The sequence below is a fragment of the Prionailurus bengalensis genome, chromosome A1 (genome assembly GCF_016509475.1).
Source record: "Prionailurus bengalensis isolate Pbe53 chromosome A1, Fcat_Pben_1.1_paternal_pri, whole genome shotgun sequence".
In the NCBI taxonomy this organism is placed as follows: domain Eukaryota; kingdom Metazoa; phylum Chordata; class Mammalia; order Carnivora; family Felidae; genus Prionailurus; species Prionailurus bengalensis.
In genome coordinates, this window is record NC_057343.1 from 68,118,129 (window position 1) to 68,141,661 (window position 23,533).

Genomic DNA, 23,533 nt, shown 5'->3' on the forward strand with positions numbered 1-23,533 from the left:
GCCACATCTTTTAACAATTATATAGGTAGAAAGAAAAAAGAGATACTGAATAACAAAGGTGTTGAGAAGTAACATTTAATGAATTCAGATCTCTATAGCCTTTTAGTCATTTACTACCTTTAAAACACAAATACAAAGAAAAGGGGAGAGGGAAAGGGGGTATGAATAACAAAGCTACAGCATGCTAGAGAAAAGGCTGTGGGTTTTGAAATTAGGCAGAATTGGATTCAAGTTCTAATTTAACTACTTACTAGCTATGTGTCCCTGCACCAGTGATTTGATCTCTCTTGGGCTTATTTCTTTATCTGCTCAAGAGGAGGAATTCTTGCTACCGCCTAGGTAGCTTTACCAAAAGGACTTGCAAATCATCTAGCAGAGCATGAAGCACATGTGTGATGCTCAAGAAATGATCATTTTTCTCTCCGTCTAGCAAACCTCCATTTACTTAAACTATCGGCCAAGAGTACCATCAAGGATCCACAGAACATCCAACCAAGTGTTGGACGTTATACCACCGTTAATGATGAAAGTAGGGGGTATTTATCTATATAGTTATGATTATATAATCTTATTTCCAAAAGGACATACAAGAACTTAATAGCACTGTTGATTATGGAGAGTTCTAGAAAACTGGAATAAATAAGAATCATATAATTTGCTGTATGTATATGTCGCATTATTCTAATTTTCAATGTTTAAACTTAATACATTGGGAACATGTCCTTTTAGTGTAAATAAACATAAAATGCATCAAAACAATAGAGACAAATACTACACTTAGATGAAAATACTGAATTGTTAGGTCATTTTCTATTGATTCCCTCAGGTTCCATACACTAGATACATATAGGATTCTTTTTCACTTATTGACGTAACTATAAAATTTTACAGCATGCTTATATTACAATCTTATTATATGTTTATTATATTGTTTTGTATGTAAGGGAAGTTATTTTGTAGGCATATTTTCTTTACATTTTTTAATTCACCCACAGTAATTAACCTGCATAGTGTAAGAATGAAAATTCTCAATCAAAATTTAAAATGAAAATTGAATATTTTTATCAAGAAGTATAATCCTAGGGGTGCATGGGTGGCTCAACTGGTTAAGCATCCGACTTTGGCTGAGGTCACAATCTCAGGTTTTGTGAATTCAAGCCCTGTGTCAGGCTCTGTGCTGACAGCTTGGAGCCTGGAGCCTGCTTCAGATTCTGTCTGTCTCTCTCTGTGTCCCTCCCCTGCTCACACTCTCTCTCTCAAAAATAAACACTAGAAAAAAATTTTAAAAAGTATAATTTTAAATATGAAAAATTACAGAATATTCTATTACTTATTTGAGCTAAACAGAAATTGATAAAATCATCTAGTGATAACCATGGCCTGTTAGAGAAACATTTCTAAAATACTGATAAGAAATTTACAGACTTTCTACAACAAACTATGGTAAATAATGTTTCAATTTTCTGGCATGGCTGGAAAATTGTACATGTATAAATTATACCTTCTAATAGAGAAATTCAAATTTCTATTTTGTTTAATTATTACAGAATAAGGCTTACCAATGAATATAAGTTTACTTTTACATTTTAAAAATGACTAAAATGGGGCGCCTGGGTGGCGCAGTCGGTTAAGCATCCAACTTCAGCCAGGTCACGATCTCACAGTCTGTGAGTTCGAGCCCCGCGTCGGGCTCTGGGCTGATGGCTCAGAGCCTGGAGCCTGTTTCCGATTCTGTGTCTCCCTCTCTCTCTGCCCCTCCCCCGTTCATGCTCTGTCTCTCTCTGTCCCAAAAATAAATGTTGAAAAAAATTTAAAAAAAATGACTAAAATACTATGTTCCTGGTTACTAGCTTAACTTTCTTTAAATCCAAATCACTCAAGTGCTCAATAAATCTAACAGAATGAAAACTTTCCACCAATTATTTGGCTTAAAGCATGTGAAATTTGTGGACTTCAGTATGGGGAATGGGGTTTACTTCAGGTGTATAAATGACCTGAGTTCAAGCATCTTTACACTGGTTTACAGAGGACTTTCACAGTATGTATGCACACTCATCAACATTCTTCTAATAAATTTCTTTTCAAGTTTTACACATTCATCTGTATTTATTAGCATTTAACATAAGATAGGATTTTACAAATATTACTGTTAATGTTTGGATATTTGAATTTTTTTTTTAAGTTTATTTTTGAGACAGAGAGAGACAGAGCATGAACGGGGGAGGTGCAGAGAGAGAGGGAAACACAGAATGGGAAACAGGCTCCAGGCTCTGAGCCATCAGCCCAGAGCCCCATGCGGGGCTCGAACTCATGGACCGCGAGATCATGACCTGAGATGAAGTCGGACGCTTAACCGACTGAGCCACCCAGGCGCCCCAATGTTTGGATATTTGAAACCTGAAACGCAATCTTATCCAAAGAAGAGCTGAATTCACAACATCTCTTCTGCAACAGATGAAGACAGATGAATACACAAAACAAGAAAACGGAATGAGTTGCTATTTTTCGTAGGATCCTATTAATAAACACAAAAAAATACTAAACCCACACCTCACATTTAAAAAGTAAAAAGGGGGGCGCCTGGGTGGCGCAGTCGGTTAAGCGTCCGACTTCAGCCAGGTCACGATCTCGCGGTCCGGGAGTTCGAGCCCCGCGTCGGGCTCTGGGCTGATGGCTCAGAGCCTGGAGCCTGTTTCCGATTCTGTGTCTCCCTCTCTCTCTGCCCCTCCCCCGTTCATGCTCTGTCTCTCTCTGTCCCAAAAAATAAATAAACGTTGAAAAAAAAAATTTTTAAAAAATAAAAAATAAAAAAAATAAAAAGTAAAAAGGAATCAAACTAGATGAAATTATTAACATCATTTATTTTCACTGATACCTTGGAACTCAAATGGCACTAAGTCAAATGGACTGTCATGTAAAAAAACTGATTTTTATCAAATCAGTACTATAGAAGTACATTTCATAATTTATACAGGATACCTTACATTTTAATATTAGTCTGAAAGATAATTCTTTCAAATAATTTGCTATTGTTAGTAATTGGAAAGACTGCTAATGAAACAATGCTCGTAGATAAATCTTTAGGCTGAAAATAAAAACTAGAAGAAAGGGAACAGATTTCCCAGAGACAAAGATCTCCCGACTGTAGATCCCCCCCACCCCAAATTCATGTATGAATATGAAGACTGGAAAAATCTCATCTGAATATTAATCATGCAATTCCCTGTACTTCTGTGCCCAGAGAAGCCTTGGTTTAGGCCATGTATGAAGACTGACGCTGCAGCTACGAGGTGCAAGTTTAACAATTTTGGAACTGGAGCGACATGTGCCACTTTTAGGTTTAATGTATTTGGGAAAAGTGGGCCCAGTTCCACTGGGGATGGGGATTGCTTTTTTGACCCTTTTATGGTCCCCAGTGAATATGTGCAGTGCCAGCAAAGATCAGGTAGATATAAACTCCCTCGTACAGGTTGTAAGCGATGGAAGACTGACATTAGACTACATCCCATCTGTCCAAAAGAGGACATACTAGGCCCCTTGGGACTTATTCAGAGTTGGCTGAACCTGGAATCCTGGGGGCATGGCTGAGGCTAATCCTGCAGATGGACCTCATCCTGCCACTTGGAGTCCTGTTGACAGTAGCCTTAACTAAACACTTTAAGAGACAACAGAACCGCTCATAAAAATATGAGTTTGGTCAAGAATTTGCCAGGACAAGGGATGGATTGTTGGGAGAGGCACTCTGCCAGGGCCCTTGACTGTCCTTCTGGCTATGTCAAGACTGACAGGCCATTTCTCAGGGTTCGCAGCAAGTAACTTTGCAGCAAGTATGTTAGCATCTCACTCTGGGACAAACAGCAGGTTGCTTACTGCTTGTTATAAGCGATAAAGCTCCCCCAGCTCTGTGTCCTTCAGCTGTGACCTACCCACCGCGTGTGTAGAATTCTTGTGGGTCCATTTTCACCCCGGGGGTATGTGGAGCCAAGGGAACTGGTGCTAACCATATGCTAATGCATGGCCATTGAGCCTCCTGTCTTTGGCCAGAATCCATGAAACAGCCAGAGGCAAGCTTATCAGCTTGTAGGTAGGGCCAAATCAATTCCACAGCCTGAGAGAAGCTATTTATAGCATTAGGTTAACACACTTTTCTTTTTGTGAATCTTAGGCACATAATCCTTGGTTCAGGACACACTATCAATATTCATCCACAGTGGTTGTTTTCTTATTTAAGCAAGTAACATACATATACATACATCTATATCTCTATCTATACACACACACACACACACACACATACACATATATACACATACATATAAAGTATGTCGGTAACATACTTTTTCCCCTCTGTAGATGTTTCTCATCCCTAAATTTTCTTCAGTTTTCATTTTCTTTCATGTTTTCTGGGTTAGATTTTTAGTTTTTCTTTAAAGAAATGACTGATTAGTAACAACAGAAAAGGAAAAATTCTATTACCTTTGCATTCATGTTATTTTCTTTTGCCTTGAGCTAAACCCTTGGTTTATTTTTTCCATTTTTATATCATAAAAACAAAAAATTAAAAACAGGAACTAGGCTAAGTTAATTTTTGAGAGAGAGAGAGAGTGAGGGAGGGGCAGAGAGAGGAGAAAGAGAATCCTAAACAGGCTCCATGTCATCAGTGTGGAACCTGAGACGGGGCTCAATCCCACGAACCACGAGATCATGACCTGAGCCAAACCCAAGAGTCAGATGCTGAACTGACCAAGTCACCCAGGTGCCACACCGTTCTTTCCTATGTGGCATTTTTATCATCCCAATTTCAAAAAAACAAGAGACAAAAAACCTCCTTAATAGTTTTATTTCCCTGTTGGGGGCAGGGAGGAGAAAAATCATACTTACCTAGGATGCCAAGGATTCCTGTCACCTTCTCTCAAACACATAAGCACATTTTAATATAACATCTGTCAAATTCTAGGGCGGATCCACAGCACAGATCTTTGATCAGGAGGTAGGGAAAAAACAAATCATTCTACTTTTTTTGGCTAGTACGTTGTTATGTTTTAAGTGGTAAGCAGCTTAACTTGACTCAGACTAAAAGAATGGGTCTAACACCGTGTGTATCTACTCAGACTGGCAGATGGGAAGCTGTGATTTATTCTCGCAGCATACAGCCCCAAAGAGGGGTGCCTCTGCTTTGCCGGTTGGTAGTCCCCCAACTGGCAGACCAGACAGGTAGGCCTCTGGCAACAGCCCAAGAGTCAGTATAAATGTACCAAATTTCATCAAGGGGTCAGAGGTAGGAGGACTGCCTTGAACTCTGCCCACTGAATGAACACATCTGCTGTTGGTGTTACATAGCTGGGGCCTGACTGAACAGCAGCAGCAGACTGCCGACATCACCAGTTTTGGAGCGCCTGGCGAGGGGGCTCAGTCGGTTAAGCGTCCGACTTCGGCTCAGGTCATGATCTCGCAGTTCATGGGTTCGAGCCCCACATCAGGCTCTGTGCTGACAGCTCAGAGCCTGGAGCCTGCTTCAGATTCTTTGTCTCTCTCTCTGCCCCTCCCCTGCTCACATGCTGTCTCTCTCTCTCAAACATTAAAAAAAAAAAAAAAAAAGATACAACCAGCTTTACCTTAGCTGAACAGACCAGTAACTTAGTCCAGGCATTAAGGAAAACCACTGTGGACTGAGAGCTCCACTGAGCCAAGAAACTTCACTTGAGGTAGTGGAATGGGGCACATGGTTTGTCCCCAAGGGCAGCTACCACTTTTTCATGTAAATCTAAGATCATGCTAAGTCAAGACAACTATGCTCTTGAACATACCATTTTCAACTGACCAGAGAGACTTGTGGAGTCCATCTATCTCATTAGTCACTGAATCCTACTTGACCTATGCCAAAATGTAAACATCAGATGTCAGAGTCATGAGGCTTCCCTGGGTCAGGTCTTCAGGTTCAGTAAGAGCTCTTACTAAGAGCTGCTTTTGAAAAAGGGTTACACTTGATGGCTGAGTCAGGTAGGTGGCGCTGCTGTACTCGAAACTCCTCTGGGAATTCCAGCAGCCACTCAGTTACTCAAGTTGGGATTGTAGTTCAACTTTCTCCCCCTGGGATTCTAGGTTATTCACCTGGGAACAGACAGTACATGTGGCAGTCCCCGAATGAGTATCTCCCTGGAGACTTCATGAGTATTCACCGTATAAACATATACAATATCAGTACCAGTTGCTATTCACTCATGGAAGCTACAACAATAAAACTTCACTGAATTGGTCTAGAGATCATTCTAAACTCTTGCCCATTGTGAACACCTTCGAAACCCCATCAGTTGAGTTTGGGTACCTCTTCCTGGAGGAACACATATCAAGGAGTCGTGGCAGGGGCTACAGAAAGTTATCAGAAAACTGCTATCACCAAGCCAGGAACACAGAGAGTACAAAATGGCAGAGGGAGAGAGAGAGAGAGGAGCAGTAGGGAAAAAAAAAAAAAGTGTCGAGCTTTTGTCTTCACCAAACCATGGGGACCTTGTCCTTCCTTTCCCGGAAAGCCATAGTCTGTCAACATCCTACCCTACTTCCAAAAATGGTCAAGAACTGGGGTGCCTGCATGGCTCAGTCGGTTAAGCGTCCAACTTCAACTCAGGTCATGATCTCACGGTTCATGAGTTCAAGCCCTGCATTGGGCTCTGTGCTGATGGCTTAGAGCCTAGAGCCTGCTTTGGATTCTGTGTGTCCCTCTCTCTCTCTGCCCCTCCCCTGTGAAATATGGATCTAAATGGATAGATACTACACAAATAGAGGGTATATGTTATAGCTGAGGGACACTAATTGGTGAACTACTATTTTATACCAAGCAGTAAAGAAGCCTGCTCTTCTTTCCAAAAGGAAAAAAATCACTTCATTCCTCCAGGTTGCCTGCTGTAAACACAACCCTGAGAAATGGCTCGAGTAAAGAGCCACTTTCTACTGGTCAGACCAAGAACATGCAAGGACTCAGAGGGCCCACTGCAGATCGCCTCTCCCAAATGTTTGATGCTAATATTTTTATTAATCTTAATTTAACTCTTCGTTTAATATTTAAATATTGAGTAAGAAAATTATAAAGTCAGTCATCAAAAATTAAGAATGTTGAAAGTTACCAAAAATTATGCTTAAAAATGCACTAGGAAAAGAAAAAAAATGCATGAGGGCTGACAATTTCCCAGTTAGTGTTATAAAGCTATAAAGCAATTGAAGATTCTGCCATTTGTGACAACAGAGATGGACCTAGTGGGTATTAAGTGAAATAAGAAAAAGACAAATACCGTATGATTTCAGTTATATGTGGAATCTAAAAAACAAAAAAACCAGAAACAGATTGATAAATACACAGAACAAACTGGGGACCACAGGAGAAGAGTAGGGAGGATGGGCAAAATAGGTGAAGGGGATGAAGAGGTTCAAACTTCTAGTTATAAAATAAGTCAGTCGTGGAGATGAAAAGTACAGCAGAAGGAATATAGCCAATAATGTTATAATAACGCTGTGTGGTGACAGAGGGTAACCACACTTCTCATGGTGAGCACTGCATGATGGACAGAATTGTTAAATTACCACGTGGTGCACCTAAAGTTAAAAGACAATGTTGTATATCAACTATACCTAAATAATAAAAACAGAACAAAATTCAGTGCTGGACCCTTAAAACACAGCACAGGGTACTTTCCACAGAAGCTAAGGGATCTAAAACTTGCATAAGAGTACTAAACACCTGGATCAAACTCCTTTGAGAAATAAGTGGCTGTATTTTTAAAAAGGAATTGGTAATTTCTATGGTATACTTATTTTCAATGATATTTATATGTAAAAGAATACCAGAATTTACAAAAATAACATGGTAAGTTGTCTAATATACTATATGAAGCTAGAATGATTTAAAAAAAAAAAAAAAGGTGGCATTAGCCTCAGTGGCTCAGTTGGTTGAGCACCTAACTCTGGATTTTAGCTTAGGTCATGATCCCAGGATCATGGAATTGAGCCCTGTGTTGGGCTCTGTGCTGAATGTGGAGCCTGCTGCTTAAGATTCTCTCTCTCTCCCACTGCCCCTCTCTCCTGCTCACTCTCTCCAAAAAATAAAAAGATGGCATTAACAATTTAAATAATAGCTAATCTAATATCATCTATTAAAAAAGAAGCATGAATCTTAATGAAAACATAAGCAATCTTAAGAGAAATTAAGATAATCTCACACCATTAACAAATGCAAAGATGGTATAATATTTTAACATTTATTACCATAATACACAGCATGTCCAATGAGAAAAACTTTGTATTCATCTCAATAGATTAAAAAAAATTTATATTTAAAAAAAATTTATTTTGAGAGCATGCATGCAAGAGAGACAGAGGGGGAGAGAGAGACAGAGGGGGAGAGAGAGAGAGAGAGAGAGAGAGAGAGAGAGAGAGAGAGAGAGAGAGAGAGAGAGAGAGAATCCTAAGCGGACTCCGCGCTGTCAGCATGGAACCCCATTTGGGGCTCAATCCCACAAATGGTGAGATCATGACCTGAGCCAAAACCAAGAGTCAGATGCTTAACCGAATGAGTCACCCAGGCACCCCACTATGTCTGATTTAAAAAACACAGATTACTACAAAACGTTAACATTTTAAAAGACAGTATGAATAGAAGACATACCATGTCATCTGTTGCGAGACCCAGTATAATAAAGATTCAATTGTTTTTTTTTTTTAATTTATTTTGAGAGAGAGAGAGAGAATGAGAGGGTGTGAGTGGAGGAGAGGCAGAGAGAGAGAGAGAGAGAGAGAGAGAGAGAGAGAGAGAGAGAGAATCCAAAGCAGGCTTCGTGCTGTTGGTGTGGAGCCTGATGTGAGGCTCAGTCCCAGGAACTGTGAGATCATGACCTGAGCTTAAATCAAGATTCAGATGCTTAACTGACTGAGCCACCCAGGAACCCCTCATAATTCTGATTAAAATCCTACCAATGTTAATTTTTGCAGGAGAAAAGGGACTCTAGTGTTAATCTGAAAGCATCAAAAAATGCATAGAACTATAAAAAATTTGGAGGAAATAAAGTAGCAATGAAATTGTATCATTAGGTATCAGAATATATTTTAAAACAAATACTAAAACAGCATGGCATTGCTATAAGAAACAGGCAATATACAGAGTAGCTATGTCATAGAGCATAACAAATATAATGAATATTTAATTGACTAGCCATCTGAAGGGAAAAAGATCTGATAGGCTCCTTACCTTTGATAATAATAAATTACATGAATTAAAAGTTTAAAATTAATGGATTAAAAGTTTAAGGTAAAATGAAAGGAAAAACTTTAGGAAAGCAACTGTAAAATTTAACATCTCTCATGCATGTTTGGAAAAACTATAAACACACACACCCACACACACAAAATTTGCCTACATAAAAATAAAAAGCCTTCTGTACATTAAAATTAATATAAAATATAACCAAATATTTTAAAAGGTTTCCAACAAACAAGGGAAGTACTGATATGAATTACTATATCTATATTACTGTTTAACATATAAATAGCTCTTTCAAAATTAGAGAAACAACTTTAATACTTTTGAAAGTACAGATAAATCAGGCACTAAAACACACACTGGTACAAATAAATTAATAATTTCCTTCTGACTATCCATATCCTTTTGTATTAAATATGTAGAAGTAAAAAAGTTTTGAATAATACATTGTAACAATGCAACTCTATACTCTGTATTACTGTATTATTAATTTTTTATTCCCAGGTTATACATTCAGCTTAAAGAGATGGAGGCCAGGGTCACCTGGGTGACTTAGTAGGCTGGGCTTCCTTCCGACTCAATTTAGGATCAGGTCATGATCCCACGGTCATGGGATCGAGCCCCACATTGGGATTCATTCTCTCTCTCAAAACAAATAAACTTAAAAAATAAAGAGAAGCAAAATAAATACACAATTTTGCATGTTTGAGAAAACATTTTATGATTATATAAAACATATTTCATGTATTTTATGGTATTTTATTTAATTTATATTCTAAAATCAAAAGCTAATTGAGACAAAATACTGAAAGGACTTAACTACCAGCCCGTTCAGTTTTTTCAATCCAGAGCACATGCTTTAATACAAATTTTTAGTAATGAAGACATTGCTTATTATAAGAAATTTCTATTTCAACCCTCATCTCTTTTTATAAACCATACCTTTCACTAAAGGCTATTATTAACTTACCTTGAAGTAGCCTTCTTCAGCAGCTTTTTAATCTCATTAATTTTACAGGTGTGTTTTTTATGGATAACCACAAATGCATCACAACCATCTGGCGGGGGCTCATCAGCTGCAATCTAAGATTTCAAAGATTATATTTAGCTACAGTAGTTGATAATTACAATATAATCTTTAAAACTCATGCATTCCTTTGATTAAAATAACTCATCAACTACTATCAAGTTATTGCTCTAAGTAAAAAATTATCTACACTCAGAATCAAATACTTTAACAAAATCAACTTTATAGTAGGAAATACATGCTTCAAAGTTATTGAAAAAATTCCAAATTAAAACTTTCATTACTGTTCATGTCAGTAATGATTTGTCCTCATAATCTCCTTATTCCACAGAACTATAAAATTATATAATATATTCAATTACAATCAATAACAATGATAATATAATCAATGATAGGCTACGGAACCAGGTATTGTAAGTTTGCAGATCCTTTGGAACCAAAGATACTCACATTAAGATAGATTTATGTATACTACCAGCATGCCTCTTTGTCAATTATAGTTTGGGTATTTTTACGTACCTGTTGAAACATCTGAATAGTTGGTGAGTATGCCCTTATAGAGAAAGCAAACTTTAGGAGATTGATATGTAAATTGTCTAAGAATTGTCCAGCTTTCTTCAGGATTAAATTGTAATAAGAATAAGCAGATTCTATAAAAAAATTCAAAATAAAAGGACGTCATTTCATTTTCAATACATTGACACACCTCTACTGTAAAACTAATATATAATCATTTCTTAAGTTTGGTTATGGCTGGGATTAGAGAAAAGTGGAAAATCAAGATCTGTTTTATTAACTTCATTTGGATCTACCAGTGAGGTACAATCAATGTAAGTCCAGGTAAAAATAATATTGTCAATCTATTTGGAAGATGCCAGCATATCAGATCAATTCACTCCAAGGTTATGGAGTTATAATAACAAGGAAAAGATACAGGCTCTACTTATCATTTAAGAGGAGACTACGAACAGCACGCAAAAATTGAAGAATATGATCGTTAATAAATTTTAAATGACATGTATAAATAAATTCTACTCAGATTCAGTGCACATAGCCAAACGCAATTAGTATGTCCAGAATATTTTAGGAGACAGAATTTGAAACAGACCTTAAAGAAGAGAAAGGTCTTCTTGTATAGAATAACCTGAAGCTGGTTTCCTCTAAACCTATCTCCCAAGATCCTGAAGACACCAAAGAGAAGGATGAATCCTAGAATTTAAGAACTCTGACACCCCAGGGGAGACAGATCTTTCTGATGGAGAGGGCCAAAGAGAACAGAAGCTGAGAGCTACAGAGGGCCTGGTGACACTCTTGGAATAACCAGGGAAAGAACTATATTTTTGCTCTTTTCTTTTCTCTACACCACCTGAGGTGTACTTATCATCTGCACTGTTGCCACTGTGTCAGCCAGAGATGGCAAGGTAACAGCATAGCAGCTCAGGAGCCAACTGGCGCAGACGCCCATAAACTGGCCCCTAGACATTCCCTGGTCATGTCTTCTCTCCTTTACTCCTTGGCATTAAGCTATCAACTGATGGAAACTTCATTAAAAGAGCTGAGCTGGGGCAGACCCAGATCTTCACTCACAGTTCCCAGATGTGAAAAGGGAGGACAAAAGGGATGTGCAACTACAGACACCCTCCTGGGGGAGGAGGAAAGGGTACTGTCTGAATGGAGAAACTCTGGGAGTGGTGAGGGAGATTTGGGTGTTTGCTGACTGCTACAGTATTTACTGCTTGCTCAAAGGCGCTGGGCTCTCAACCCTTGCTTGGTTCCTCTCCTTAACTCAACCCATTCATGGTACAGGTGCCATCTTGACTTCTATGTTGCTCTATGGGAACTGGGGTTCAGGGAGCCAGCACAAATAATGTGGACATGGTGGGTACTGCTTTTTCTTTGAGTAATAAAGTCCTTTGCCTCTCGTCCAGGGTTTCAGGTCTTCTGTCAGTATCCACGAAACTAATCTGTTAGCTTGGAAATGGTAAAATCTCAGATCCTTCACAGTACGTGACAGATCAGAGATGGATTGCTGACAGAAACATGGATTTTTGGAGGAGAAAAGACCCAGCTCCATGGGTCAAATTGACAGGATTAGAAGAAGTCCTTGTTAATTGATAGTGAACATACTGACAAAATAGTATGGTCAATCAGGCAAAAAGTGGTCCTCTACTTTGCCTATTATTGAAAAGAAAATAAGAGATTACAGTTCAAGAACTGGGCAGTACATTCAAAAATTTCCCCTAATCAGGTCTTAGTGGTTAACTCTCTTCCATGCAAGGGGCCTTCCCTACCAGTGGTTCTGTCAGCTTCAAGTCCAACCCACGATGACAAGTACAAAGACCTATCTTGGATGAGGTAAGGTCTGACCTTCATCAGACAATAGGTACAGACACACATATCTACATGGAGTGAAAAAGGAAGGAAATCTGTTACCAGTACGGACAGAAGGCCGGAAACGCATTAGAACTTTGGCTTGCCAAGCAGAGGACAGGGTGGAGTACGTTAATGCAGAATTACAACCAACTTATGATTCAATCGTTCATACGGTCTATCGTGCCAATCACAGATCCTTTCGAACAGGCCAGTAATAAGTCTCAAGAATTACTGTGATGGGTCCTGGCTGATAAGAGAAAGCTGTGGACGACTGGGGAGATTTCCCTTGGTCAGTTATAAAGTCTTTCGGCTCGGATCCAGAAGTCTCATGTCTCATGTCTGATCCTTGAAACTGTGGGAAGCTAAGTTTTTGGCTTGCAAGTAAGATAAAAAGAAAACCTCAACCCCTTTACAGCTCTGGGTAAAAAGCTCAAGAGTGAGAGAACTAAAATACAGGGGGATATGAAAATTGTACTGAAAGAATGGAGGAAAGAACAAGAAAGGATACCATAAAATACAGACTAAACTAGAGGTAACACCGAAGTAAAAAGAATTGAGAAAAACAGAAATACCAAATGCAGGGGAAAGGTGAACTGACAATGAATCAGAAATAAAGGAGGAGAAAATGAAAAAAAGATCTGAGTAAATGACAGATATAGAAGTCAGGCCAAGGAGACCTATAGTATGTATAATTATATTCCCAACAGAGAATCAGGGGAATAGAACAGAACGAACAACAACGATGATACGAAACTCCGTAATTCAAGAAAACTGTCCAGAATTAAAGAGGAACAACGAATCTATATACCTAAGAATGAAGACTCAGAATGGTTAGCACTGCAGCACTTTCCAGTAAAACTACAGGACCTTAAAGTTAAAAACCTGAAGTACAAAATGCACACACACGTACATAGTCATGCATGTGAAGAACTCAAGGTCATCATTCCTAGGAGTTATTCATGAGGCATCAACTAGGGAGCAAACTTCACATAACCAAGAAATAATTGGAGGAAATGCAGCATCAAGTTTGAGGGTGAGCTCTGAATATACTTAACTAGAACAAGAATAACTGAAGGAGTGGAGGTTTACAGAAGACCTGGTCAACGATGCACGCTCCGGTGACACAGAAAAGCACACAACCAGCAAAACTGCCACAAAAGGGAAATTAAGTGGAAAGTAACATAAGGTTGGAGATTCCTCACAAATATTATCTGGGAATGAAAGAATATCACCGAAGCCAACAGAGCACGTAGTCCAAGTTTATGTACACTTAAGAATACAAAGATAAAGACTAAGAATACTGGCAGGCAAAATCAGATGGCAGTAAGGGGAAGAAAGGATTGCCAGCCGACTCACTACTGCTTATGGGGGACCAAGACACAATGCCCAGAGCTAGAGGGGGCTAACCACTCAGGGCCTTCACACGATGTTCCTTCCGTTTGAAATGCAGGAGGGTAGGCAGTGCATGTTCAGCCAACTCCTATTAGCACACCTTGGCTTAAATGCCATTGTTGTGGAAAGAGTTTTCTCTGACCTCCCAGCCCAGATCCTGTCATACACTCTGACAGGGCCGTACAATCTCTAGGTCAATTCTCAAAACTGTAACTAAAAATTATTTGTAACTTAATAATGCTGTCCCTTCCATTAAGCTATAAGCTGCGAATGCAGGAATCTTTTCTAGGCTTTCAATTATACCTTTCTGCTCCTGGCACATAAAATAGGCCTTCGATACATTTCTGGAATATTTAAAAAATGAGGAAGTCTCTTCATTCTAGGCCATGATACTTTCCCAATATAGTACTTTTAAAGAGTTCTAGAATAGGTGTGCACATTCATTCCTACTTCTTTAACAAACTACGGGATTTCTCAGGAAGTTATGTTACCTTCCCTCAAGAATAAAAAAGTAACACAAGTAAGACTCACCTTCAACAGTAAAAGCAGTACAGATTAGAGAAATGATCTTAAAAAAGACATAACAGCTGCAGGGCCAACAGAAAAATAGCCAAAATTAATATAATAACATAACTAAGACTATATCAATCGAACAGGGATCAGTCCTCCATGAAAACAGGGAAGATCGTCAACAGAAACAAACGTGAGTAGTGCCTGTCAACTGAGATCAAGTTTTGTCACTGGTCACTGTCAAGGTCTCTAAGGGAGAGATGGATGCAGGTAGGGGTCAGGGATTTATAGAAAGTAAACATCGGTTATTTAGGCTTAACTTGTACCATCATCTCAATCGTGAGATGGAGGTGTTGGACTACTTCAGCTGAAGTTTTAAAATCACTGAATCCAGACTTACCAACCAACCTGCTGATAACAACTTCGCCCTTTCAATATCCTTCCTCTTTCTCCAGCCTCATGTTTTACTTGATCTTTGCCTATTGGCATTTAATATACATAAATCACTCTCACCTTTGGCGGGGGGGGGGGGGGGGGGAAGCAGCAGCCTCCATAGTCTGCTACTGATTCATCTTATTTGCTTCACAATCTTCCCCACCTCCCCCCGACCCCGGGGGTAGAATTTAGCGATTGAACACTTAGATATACAATACCAGGTGTTCATCACAAATTCATTTCTTAATCCCCATCACCTATTTAACCCATCCCTCCACTCAGCTCCACCCCCCCCCCGTAACTCTATAGTTGAGTCTGTTTCTTGGTTTTCCTTTTTGTTTCCCCTATGTTTGTTTTCTTAAATTCCACATGAGTAAAATCATATGGTATTTGTCCTTTTCTGACTTACTGATTTAGCATAATACTCTCTAGCTCTATTCAGGTCATTGAAAAGGACAGCATTTCATTCTTTTTTATGGCTGAGTAATATTCCAGTGTGTGTGTGTGTGTGTGTGTGTGTGTGTGTGTGTGTGCGCGTGCACACACACATCTTTATCCATTTGTCAGTTGATGGACATTTGGGCTCTTTCCATAACTTGGCTATTGTTGATAATGTTGCCATAAACATTGGGGTGCATGTGCCCCTTCAAATTAGTATTTTTGTATTCTTTGGGTAAACACCTAGTAGTGCAGTTACAGGATTGCAAGGTAGTTCTATTTTTAATCTCCCCCCACCCCCAGTAGGCTTCACATCCAGAATGGAGCCCAGCATGGGGCTTGAACTCACAACCCTGATTATCAAGACCTGAGCTGAGATGATGAGACAGACTTAGCTTACAGAGAGATGAAGAGACGTAACTGACTGAGCCACCCAGGTGCCCCAGTTTTTAACTTTTTGAGGAATCTCCATTCCATTTTCCAGTTTGCATCCCTACCAACAGTGCAAGAGGGTTCACTTTCTCTGTATCCTTGCCAATACCCATCCTTCCCAAGTTGTTAATTTTAGCCATTCTGACTGGAGTGAGGGGATATGTCACTGTGGTTTTGATTTGTATTTCCCTGGTGAGTGGGATGTTGAGCATCTTGTCATGCTTCGCAGTCAATTTTGAAAGACTTAATACTTATCTCTGCTTCGAACCTCAACTCATACCTCAACCTACCATAGTTATTATACCAGTGAAACTACTAAGTCATCAATTTTTCTGTTGTTAAAAGCTTAATATTCACATTATTTGATCTGTCTATGCTATTTGATAACATCCATCACTTATCAATATTCTCCTGGCTTTCAGGACAACGTGCTTTCTAGGTTTTCACCTGCCTCTACGGGTACTTCTAGTCTCTATCCTCTAGTTCTTCCTCTGGTTGGTTCTTAAACATTGATGTTCTTCAGGGTTCTGCCCTTGGGATTTATTTTCTTCTCCTTCTATACCTTCTCCCTGTAACTTCAGTGACTCTCTTCATGTTGATAACTCCCAAATCCTACCCTTTAGCCTAGATTTTTACCACCTAAATCTCCATCATCTATCACCTTATGGGAGATCTTCACTTGGATATTCGACAAGCATTTCAAATGTGACACATCCAAACTGCAATCATCCTCCTATCCAAACCCAGTTCTCAGTTACAAGTAACTGAATTAGAAATGTCATAACATTTTCTGAAAATCTTTCCATTAAAATACATAAGCAACTTTACTTATGTAAAAACCGCAGAAATCTTCAAGGACTTTGAGAATGAGCTTCTTCTATGTGGAGCACATAAGTAAAAATAAATAGGGACTCTGGAATTAGATAAACCTTGGATGACATTTCTAACTCACCACACAAATCTCATAGGTTAGCTAATATCATGCCACTTGAATCTTGAAGCATTGACAAAAATAGAACTCTGTAGCAAAACCATCTAAAATGGTTGCAAAACCAGGCAATTCAATGTTTAAAAAGGTCTTAATTTGCTGACACATAATGTAACGTGTTCTCACTAAATGGCATGGAAATAGCACCTGTATTCGAAATGTTAAATCTTCAAGATTACAACTTTTTTAGACAAGTAGATCACCGGAATTATTCTTCAGTAAAGAGTATTTACAGGGTCTCATGGAGATTCAACAAACTAAAAAATTACAAGTAACTGAGGATTTAAAATGTTTCCTCTAGGATAATATCTTGGAAGTAAATTCAGTAAATCTGACAGTTGTTGACATATTTAACTCCTCATATACGCCATTCTCTCCTACACCTAACAACATCAGCAATGATGCAGCTTATGCACTTCATTCTTGCCATTATAAATGATTTTAACAGAATTATATCTTCAGTGTTAGTAATTCTTATTTAGTAGAATTTCTTTTAGGCTCAACCCTGAAATACACACCTCCTACATTATATGCTTGAAGCAGAGCTTACATATTCCTAAATTTATATTCCAACTTGTTAATAATCATCTGTCATCAGATTGTCCAGGCATGTCATTTCATTTAGCTAAAATATGTGGCTATATCTAAGCAACTTAAAGAGTTCAAAATTTGTAAAAATAATTTTCCAGATTGCTTCCCAATGGAAAATGGCACTGAATAAGGCTATAAGGTACATACTGAGAACCAAAGATTTGGGATAGTTGCATTTAGGAGCTTAGGTGAGAGACACAAAATTTGGTGGATTTTTTTTAAACTATCAGAATCTTACATATTAATCTAGCCTATTTTTACCTTAAATACCAAAACCAAAATTGTCAGGGCAAATACAAAGCCAATCAATGACAGTTTCCCATTGATTTGCAAGTTGACTTCTAAGTGGTCAAAATTCCTCTGTGCATTCCACCCTCTCTCCTGCTTTCTTCCCTTCCCTACCACCTGGCTGTCCCTGTCTTCCAGACTCTACTCCTACACTCACCACTAGAAAGGCTGTCCTGCTCTCTCTGAAATAATAACTGCAAGCCCTTTTTCATGCACTTCCATGTCGTCCACATCCCGCGAAGCTCTTAACATTCTTCTGTTGTCCCCTTCACAATATTGTGGGGTCCAGGGACCATAGATCACATTTATTCATCTTTGTATTCCCAGTATCTAAAGCAGTGCACAGTATCTCTTGTGACCCAAATAATGATAATAATGAAGCTTTTCAGTAATAAGTTTTTTTTAAAAGGCAAATTACTTGGTTTTGAAAATATTTCAGTTTAAAGTATCGCTAAAGGCATGTCTGCTCTATTTTTTAAACCTATCTCATGAAATCATCAAATTGCTGAAATTCAAGGCCACTTGAGCCAAAAGGAGTCCAATAAATGAACACTTAAAATATTCAAAACTTGTTTCTCTTACATTTACACTCCAGAACAAAATCATAAACTAATCACCATAGTAAATTTTCTCTAAACTATTTAATCTCCATAGTAAGAAGTTCTCCCCATGTCTACCAGGCTAAAGAATCTGCTCTTGAGGGATCCACATTAATATTTATTCCATTCTCTGTAGAGTCAGGAAAATAGCCTTCCTTTATAATAATTAATAATTAACCTTTTAACCTGTGCTGCTAAAACCTAATTTCATTATCTTTAATCTACTGACCTCTAAGAATACATTAATAAATACATGCCCATTCTAAAGACAGATGTATGTACACATTTGTAATATATATTCGTACATATTTAAAAAGCGGGAATCAGTAACTCTTCTAATAGTGAAATGAAAGCATACAGATTACCTGATTTGTTACAGGCAAGTATTAAAAAATCTCTTTAAGAGTTTACAAGTATTTTGGCAAAAAAAAAAAAATCAACACTACTAGATACAAAAGTAATACTATTTCATATAAATCTAGGTAAAAAGAAAGCCATAATTCAACAATTTCTATTTCTCTTTGATTATAAAACAATATGCAAACACTGTCAATTATATTAATTTTCTTAAAATAAAGCATTAAAACCTTTATTTTTTGGAAATGGATGCTTGGAATACAGGAAAACATCCAGGAAAACATCTTTTCAAATTTAATATTCAGATTTACTAACCCAATTAAGCATTTACACTTCACCCTTAATGTTAAAAATAGACATATCTAATGTATGCACATAAATCCAAACCTTTAAATTATAATATGCACATCACCTACCTGTTTGCTTATAAATGGCTAATTCTTGTACAGTTTCCAAAAACTGCCAAAATTTTTCATTACTTTCTTCTGCCATAAATTCACTATTAAAATAAAAGTAATCAGTTAATAGATGGGAATGAGAAATGAAATGAGAAACTATACCTTAGAACCAAATTATAACTTATGGTTAAAAACCTCCAAAAATTAAAGTGACTTTCATTTTAATGAAGAGAACAAGTGGATGATTCTTACACAGATATCATTCTGAACAGACAAGCATACATTCATGACTGGAAAAGACTGCACAAGAAATCACTTTTGGCTTTTCTTCATTAGCTATAAGTAAAAAATGGATTTATTTTGTTTCTCCATGTGAAATACCATTGAGAAGTATAATTTTTTGTTTTTATTTTAATTCCAACACATAGTTATATTACTTTCAGGTGTACCGTATAGTGATTCAACAATTCTATACATAACTCAGTGCCCATCATGGGAAGTGAGTGTACTGTTAATCCCCATCACCTACTTCACCCATCCCCCCAGTCACCTCCCCTCTGGTAACTAGGAGTTTGTTCTTTATAGTTAAGAGTCAGTTTCTTGGTTTTCCTTTTTGTTCCTCCTATGTTCGTTTGTTTTCTTCAACTCCACATGAGTGAAATCATAGGGTATTTGTCTTTCTGTGACTGACTTCACTTAGCATAATACTCTCCAGCTCCATCCATGTTACTGCAAACTGAGAAGTATAATTTAACCGTGATGGAGTATTATATAAAAGTAACACACACACACACACACACACACACACACACACACACACACACACAACCTGGTGTTCTATAAAAATTGGTTCTATAAACACTTTTTAAAAATATTGTCTAGGGGCACGTGGGTGGCTCAGTAGGTTAAGTGTCTGACTTTGGCTCAGGTCATGATCTCACAGTTTGTGGGTTCGAGCCCTGCATCGGGCACTCTGTGGTCAGTGCAGAGCCAGTTTTGGATCCTTTGTCCCCCTCTGTCTTTGCCCCTCCGAAGCTCACACTCTCTCTCAAATAAATAAACTAAGAAAAATGAAAAAAAAAGTATTATCTAGGGATGCCTGGGTGGCTCAGTCAGATACGCATCTGACTCTTAATTTCAGCTCAGATCATTATCTCCTGGTTCATGAGATCGAGTCTTGAGCTGGGCTCTATGCTGGCAGCATGGAACCTGCTTGGGATTCGCTCTCTCCCTCTCTCTCTGCCTCTCCCTCTGCTCACACTCTCTCAAACTTTAAAAAATAGTATTATCTATTATTTTTATTTTGTTATTTATGTAGACAATCTTATTATTTAGAAGAGAAAATACCATAATGAAAAAACAAATAGGAAGTTAACGTCTTTGGCCTTGAATCCCAGACACTTCGATTTTTCCACAGAATGTAAGTCATAAAAAATGACCAAAGCCATTTAAAACCTCTGGAAATAATGAATTAAGCGAGAGGATATTCCGTTCCGTATAGAACAAAGCACAGGACACCCAAAGCAAGTAGATTCAACCGTTTAAACTAGTGGGGAACCAGGCACCAAACAGACAGTACAGATTTGTTATCACCCATCTTATCTTTCTCGTGAGTCTTGGTAAACTTTGATGCTTAATATGAATGGAAAGTACAAGGACATTCAAGACACATGCAAAGTAATTCTTGTGAGTTTGGTTACTAAAGAGAAAAACTGATTAATTCATCCACATAAACAGGACAAGCACTAGAATTCAAAGCAATTGGTAAGCGGTTCTTGCTAGCAACGGTGTCCAACTCAATGGCATTAAAAAAAAAAAAAAAAAAGGAGAAGCTAAAAGCAGAGGAAATAATGGGATAAACAGAACGGGTGACCTGAAAAGGACAGGAATGGTACAAAACGTTAAGCAAAGCAGGGAGCACCACTTAACACCTAACTGATCTGCCTAGACATCAACAGACCTGTTCAGAGGCTGTGCAGCCACAGACATCAGTTTTATCAGGGGAAAGAATCAGCCAAAGAGAAAGTAATATGGTAGGTCCACAAACTTCTTGATGCCAGAATTTACACATCGAAGTATAAGCCTTCAAAGACCTTGAGAAAGTCTTCGAATACACTATTCCCTCAACATACCACTGCTCTCAGCACTTATGGAACTCTTCTAGAATTTACTTTCAGAGGCAATTTGCCAGGAACTCATCATTAATTTTAGAGAGAGAAATAACCTTGAGAGATCATCTAAATCAGCTCCTCGCCTTAAGTTTAAAAAAAGTAAAAAAAAAAAAAAAAAAAAAAAAGAAAAAAGAAAAAACTGGCATTTTCAATCACTTGTTTTATACATCTAGCTCCAAAAAGCAGTGTTTCCCAAAAAATTCTACCACAGAGAAAAAAAGTGATTTCTACAGAATATGTTTATATGTACAAAAGAGCTTGACAGCAGTTATAAGTAAAATTCCAAAAAATATTTTTGGCAAGAGCAACACCAGTGGAATAAATGCAGTTTAGATGTGGAAGTTACAGGTTATAAAAATTTACCCTCATCAGCCTGTAATCACCCCTAGCAAATAATACTAAATTATAAATTAGGTAGGGGACATACTCAGTCATCTTTGCTTCCCACACAGTACCCATCACAGGGCCATGCTCAAAATAGGCACTCAAATTTCTAGGCTGAACTAAAAGATTCTGTGTAGAGAGAGGCAGAGGCAGAGGCAGGAGAGAGGCAGAGGCAGAGGCAGGAGAGAGGCAGAGGCAGAGGCAGGAGAGAGGCAGAGGCAGAGGCAGGAGAGAGGCAGAGGCAGAGGCAGGAGAGAGGCAGAGGCAGAGGCAGGAGAGAGGCAGAGGCAGAGGCAGGAGAGAGGCAGAGGCAGAGGCAGGAGAGAGGCAGAGGCAGAGGCAGGAGAGAGGCAGAGGCAGAGGCAGGAGAGAGGCAGAGGCAGGAGAGAGGCAGAGGCAGGAGAGAGGCAGAGGCAGGAGAGAGGCAGAGGCAGGAGAGAGGCAGAGGCAGGAGAGAGGCAGAGGCAGGAGAGAGGCAGAGGCAGGAGAGAGGCAGAGGCAGGAGAGAGGCAGAGGCAGGAGAGAGGCAGAGGCAGGAGAGAGGCAGAGGCAGGAGAGAGGCAGAGGCAGGAGAGAGGCAGAGGCAGGAGAGAGGCAGAGGCAGAGGATGGGGAGGGGGAGGGAGAAATTCCCATGAATGCTTTAAATATATATATAAAAAAAGGGGGCATCCCAAACAGAGAGCTAACAGTTCTCTTAAGTTTCTATCTCCCAAGCTCCTTCAATCTACCCAATGCTCTCAATTCTTCCTATTCTACACTTATTCCCCTCAACCTCTTTGATTTTCCTACAATTTTTGTTAAAGGAAACACTAAAAACCAGATGTGAGTAGAATAATGGAGTCTAGAAAACACAAAAGAAGTGCAATGGTTAAAGAAACTATAGGCTGCCAGCCTGCTACACTGTCACAAAGGAGAGATTTGGTTCAAAAGTATAAAGTCAAGACCACTAGATAAAAATTACAGTGGGAAAGAGTTTAGTTTATCGAACAAAGGACTTGCTGACAATTTATATTTGTTCACAACAGAACAGGTAAGTGCATGAGGTAACACTAAGCGTCCTAGCTGGATTACCCTGGCAGGACACCAGTTTTCCATAGGTCAGGTACACAGCTAGAGTATAGAGGGAATTCTGATGGTGGTTTGAAGTAGACCCTACCTAATATAAGTCCCTTCCACTGCGTCGACATTATTGGGCACCTGATCCTGATGTACTGAGCCCTGGGAAAACAAGTATGAATAGGAAATACTCGTTGCTTCTGCTGAGCTAATACTTATTACTAATACTTGTTGAGCACCTACTTTTGTGCACGGTGCCTTGGCAAAATATAGATTTTTATCCCCTGCAGCTCACATTTTACAGCAGAGATTAGCATACATACCTTTCAATAAGGATTATTACAGAAGTATGGACCAGATGTTAGGAGAACATACTAGAAAGACATCAGTTTTATCAGGTGAAAGAATCAGCCAAAGAGAAAGTAATATGGTAGGTCCACAAATAGGGCATCAACGAAGAAAGGACCATAGTAGAGTGTTATATTACCATATCAAATTACCACATAGTGGCTTAAAATGAAAGAAATTTATTCTCACAGTTCTGGAGAAGAAAAGTCTAAATTCTTGGTGTCAGGGTTAACACAACAGGTCCCACAGGTCAGGATCTAGACCTGTCTTTTGGGGGGCCACCATTCACGCCACTAAAGTCCACCCTGGGCTCCCCAGAATCCACATCTGTCCCGCATACAAAATGCATACGTCCTATCCCAACATCCCCCACTGTAATCTCAACCCATTGGGCATCATCTCTAAACCAAAAGCCCATGTAAATACCACCAGAAGTCTCAAATCTCATCATGTAAATCATTTAGACGAGGTAGGAGTGAGACGCTGGGTATGCTCCA

At 38.7% G+C, this 23,533-nt stretch overlaps 1 protein-coding gene across 2 annotated transcripts in view; it reads right to left on the bottom strand.

Annotated features, from left to right (window-relative positions):
• Positions 1-23,533, bottom strand: part of UGGT2 (UDP-glucose glycoprotein glucosyltransferase 2) — a 190,019-nt gene that overhangs the window by 156,262 nt on the left and 10,224 nt on the right. For both annotated transcript variants that reach the window (XM_043581775.1, XM_043581784.1), the window contains exons 2-4: positions 19,094-19,176; positions 10,794-10,924; positions 10,218-10,330 (exon numbers count right to left, since the gene is read on the bottom strand). In XM_043581775.1, coding sequence (XP_043437710.1) covers positions 10,218-10,330; positions 10,794-10,924; positions 19,094-19,176 — 327 coding nt within the window. The remainder of the gene's footprint in view (positions 1-10,217; positions 10,331-10,793; positions 10,925-19,093; positions 19,177-23,533) is intronic.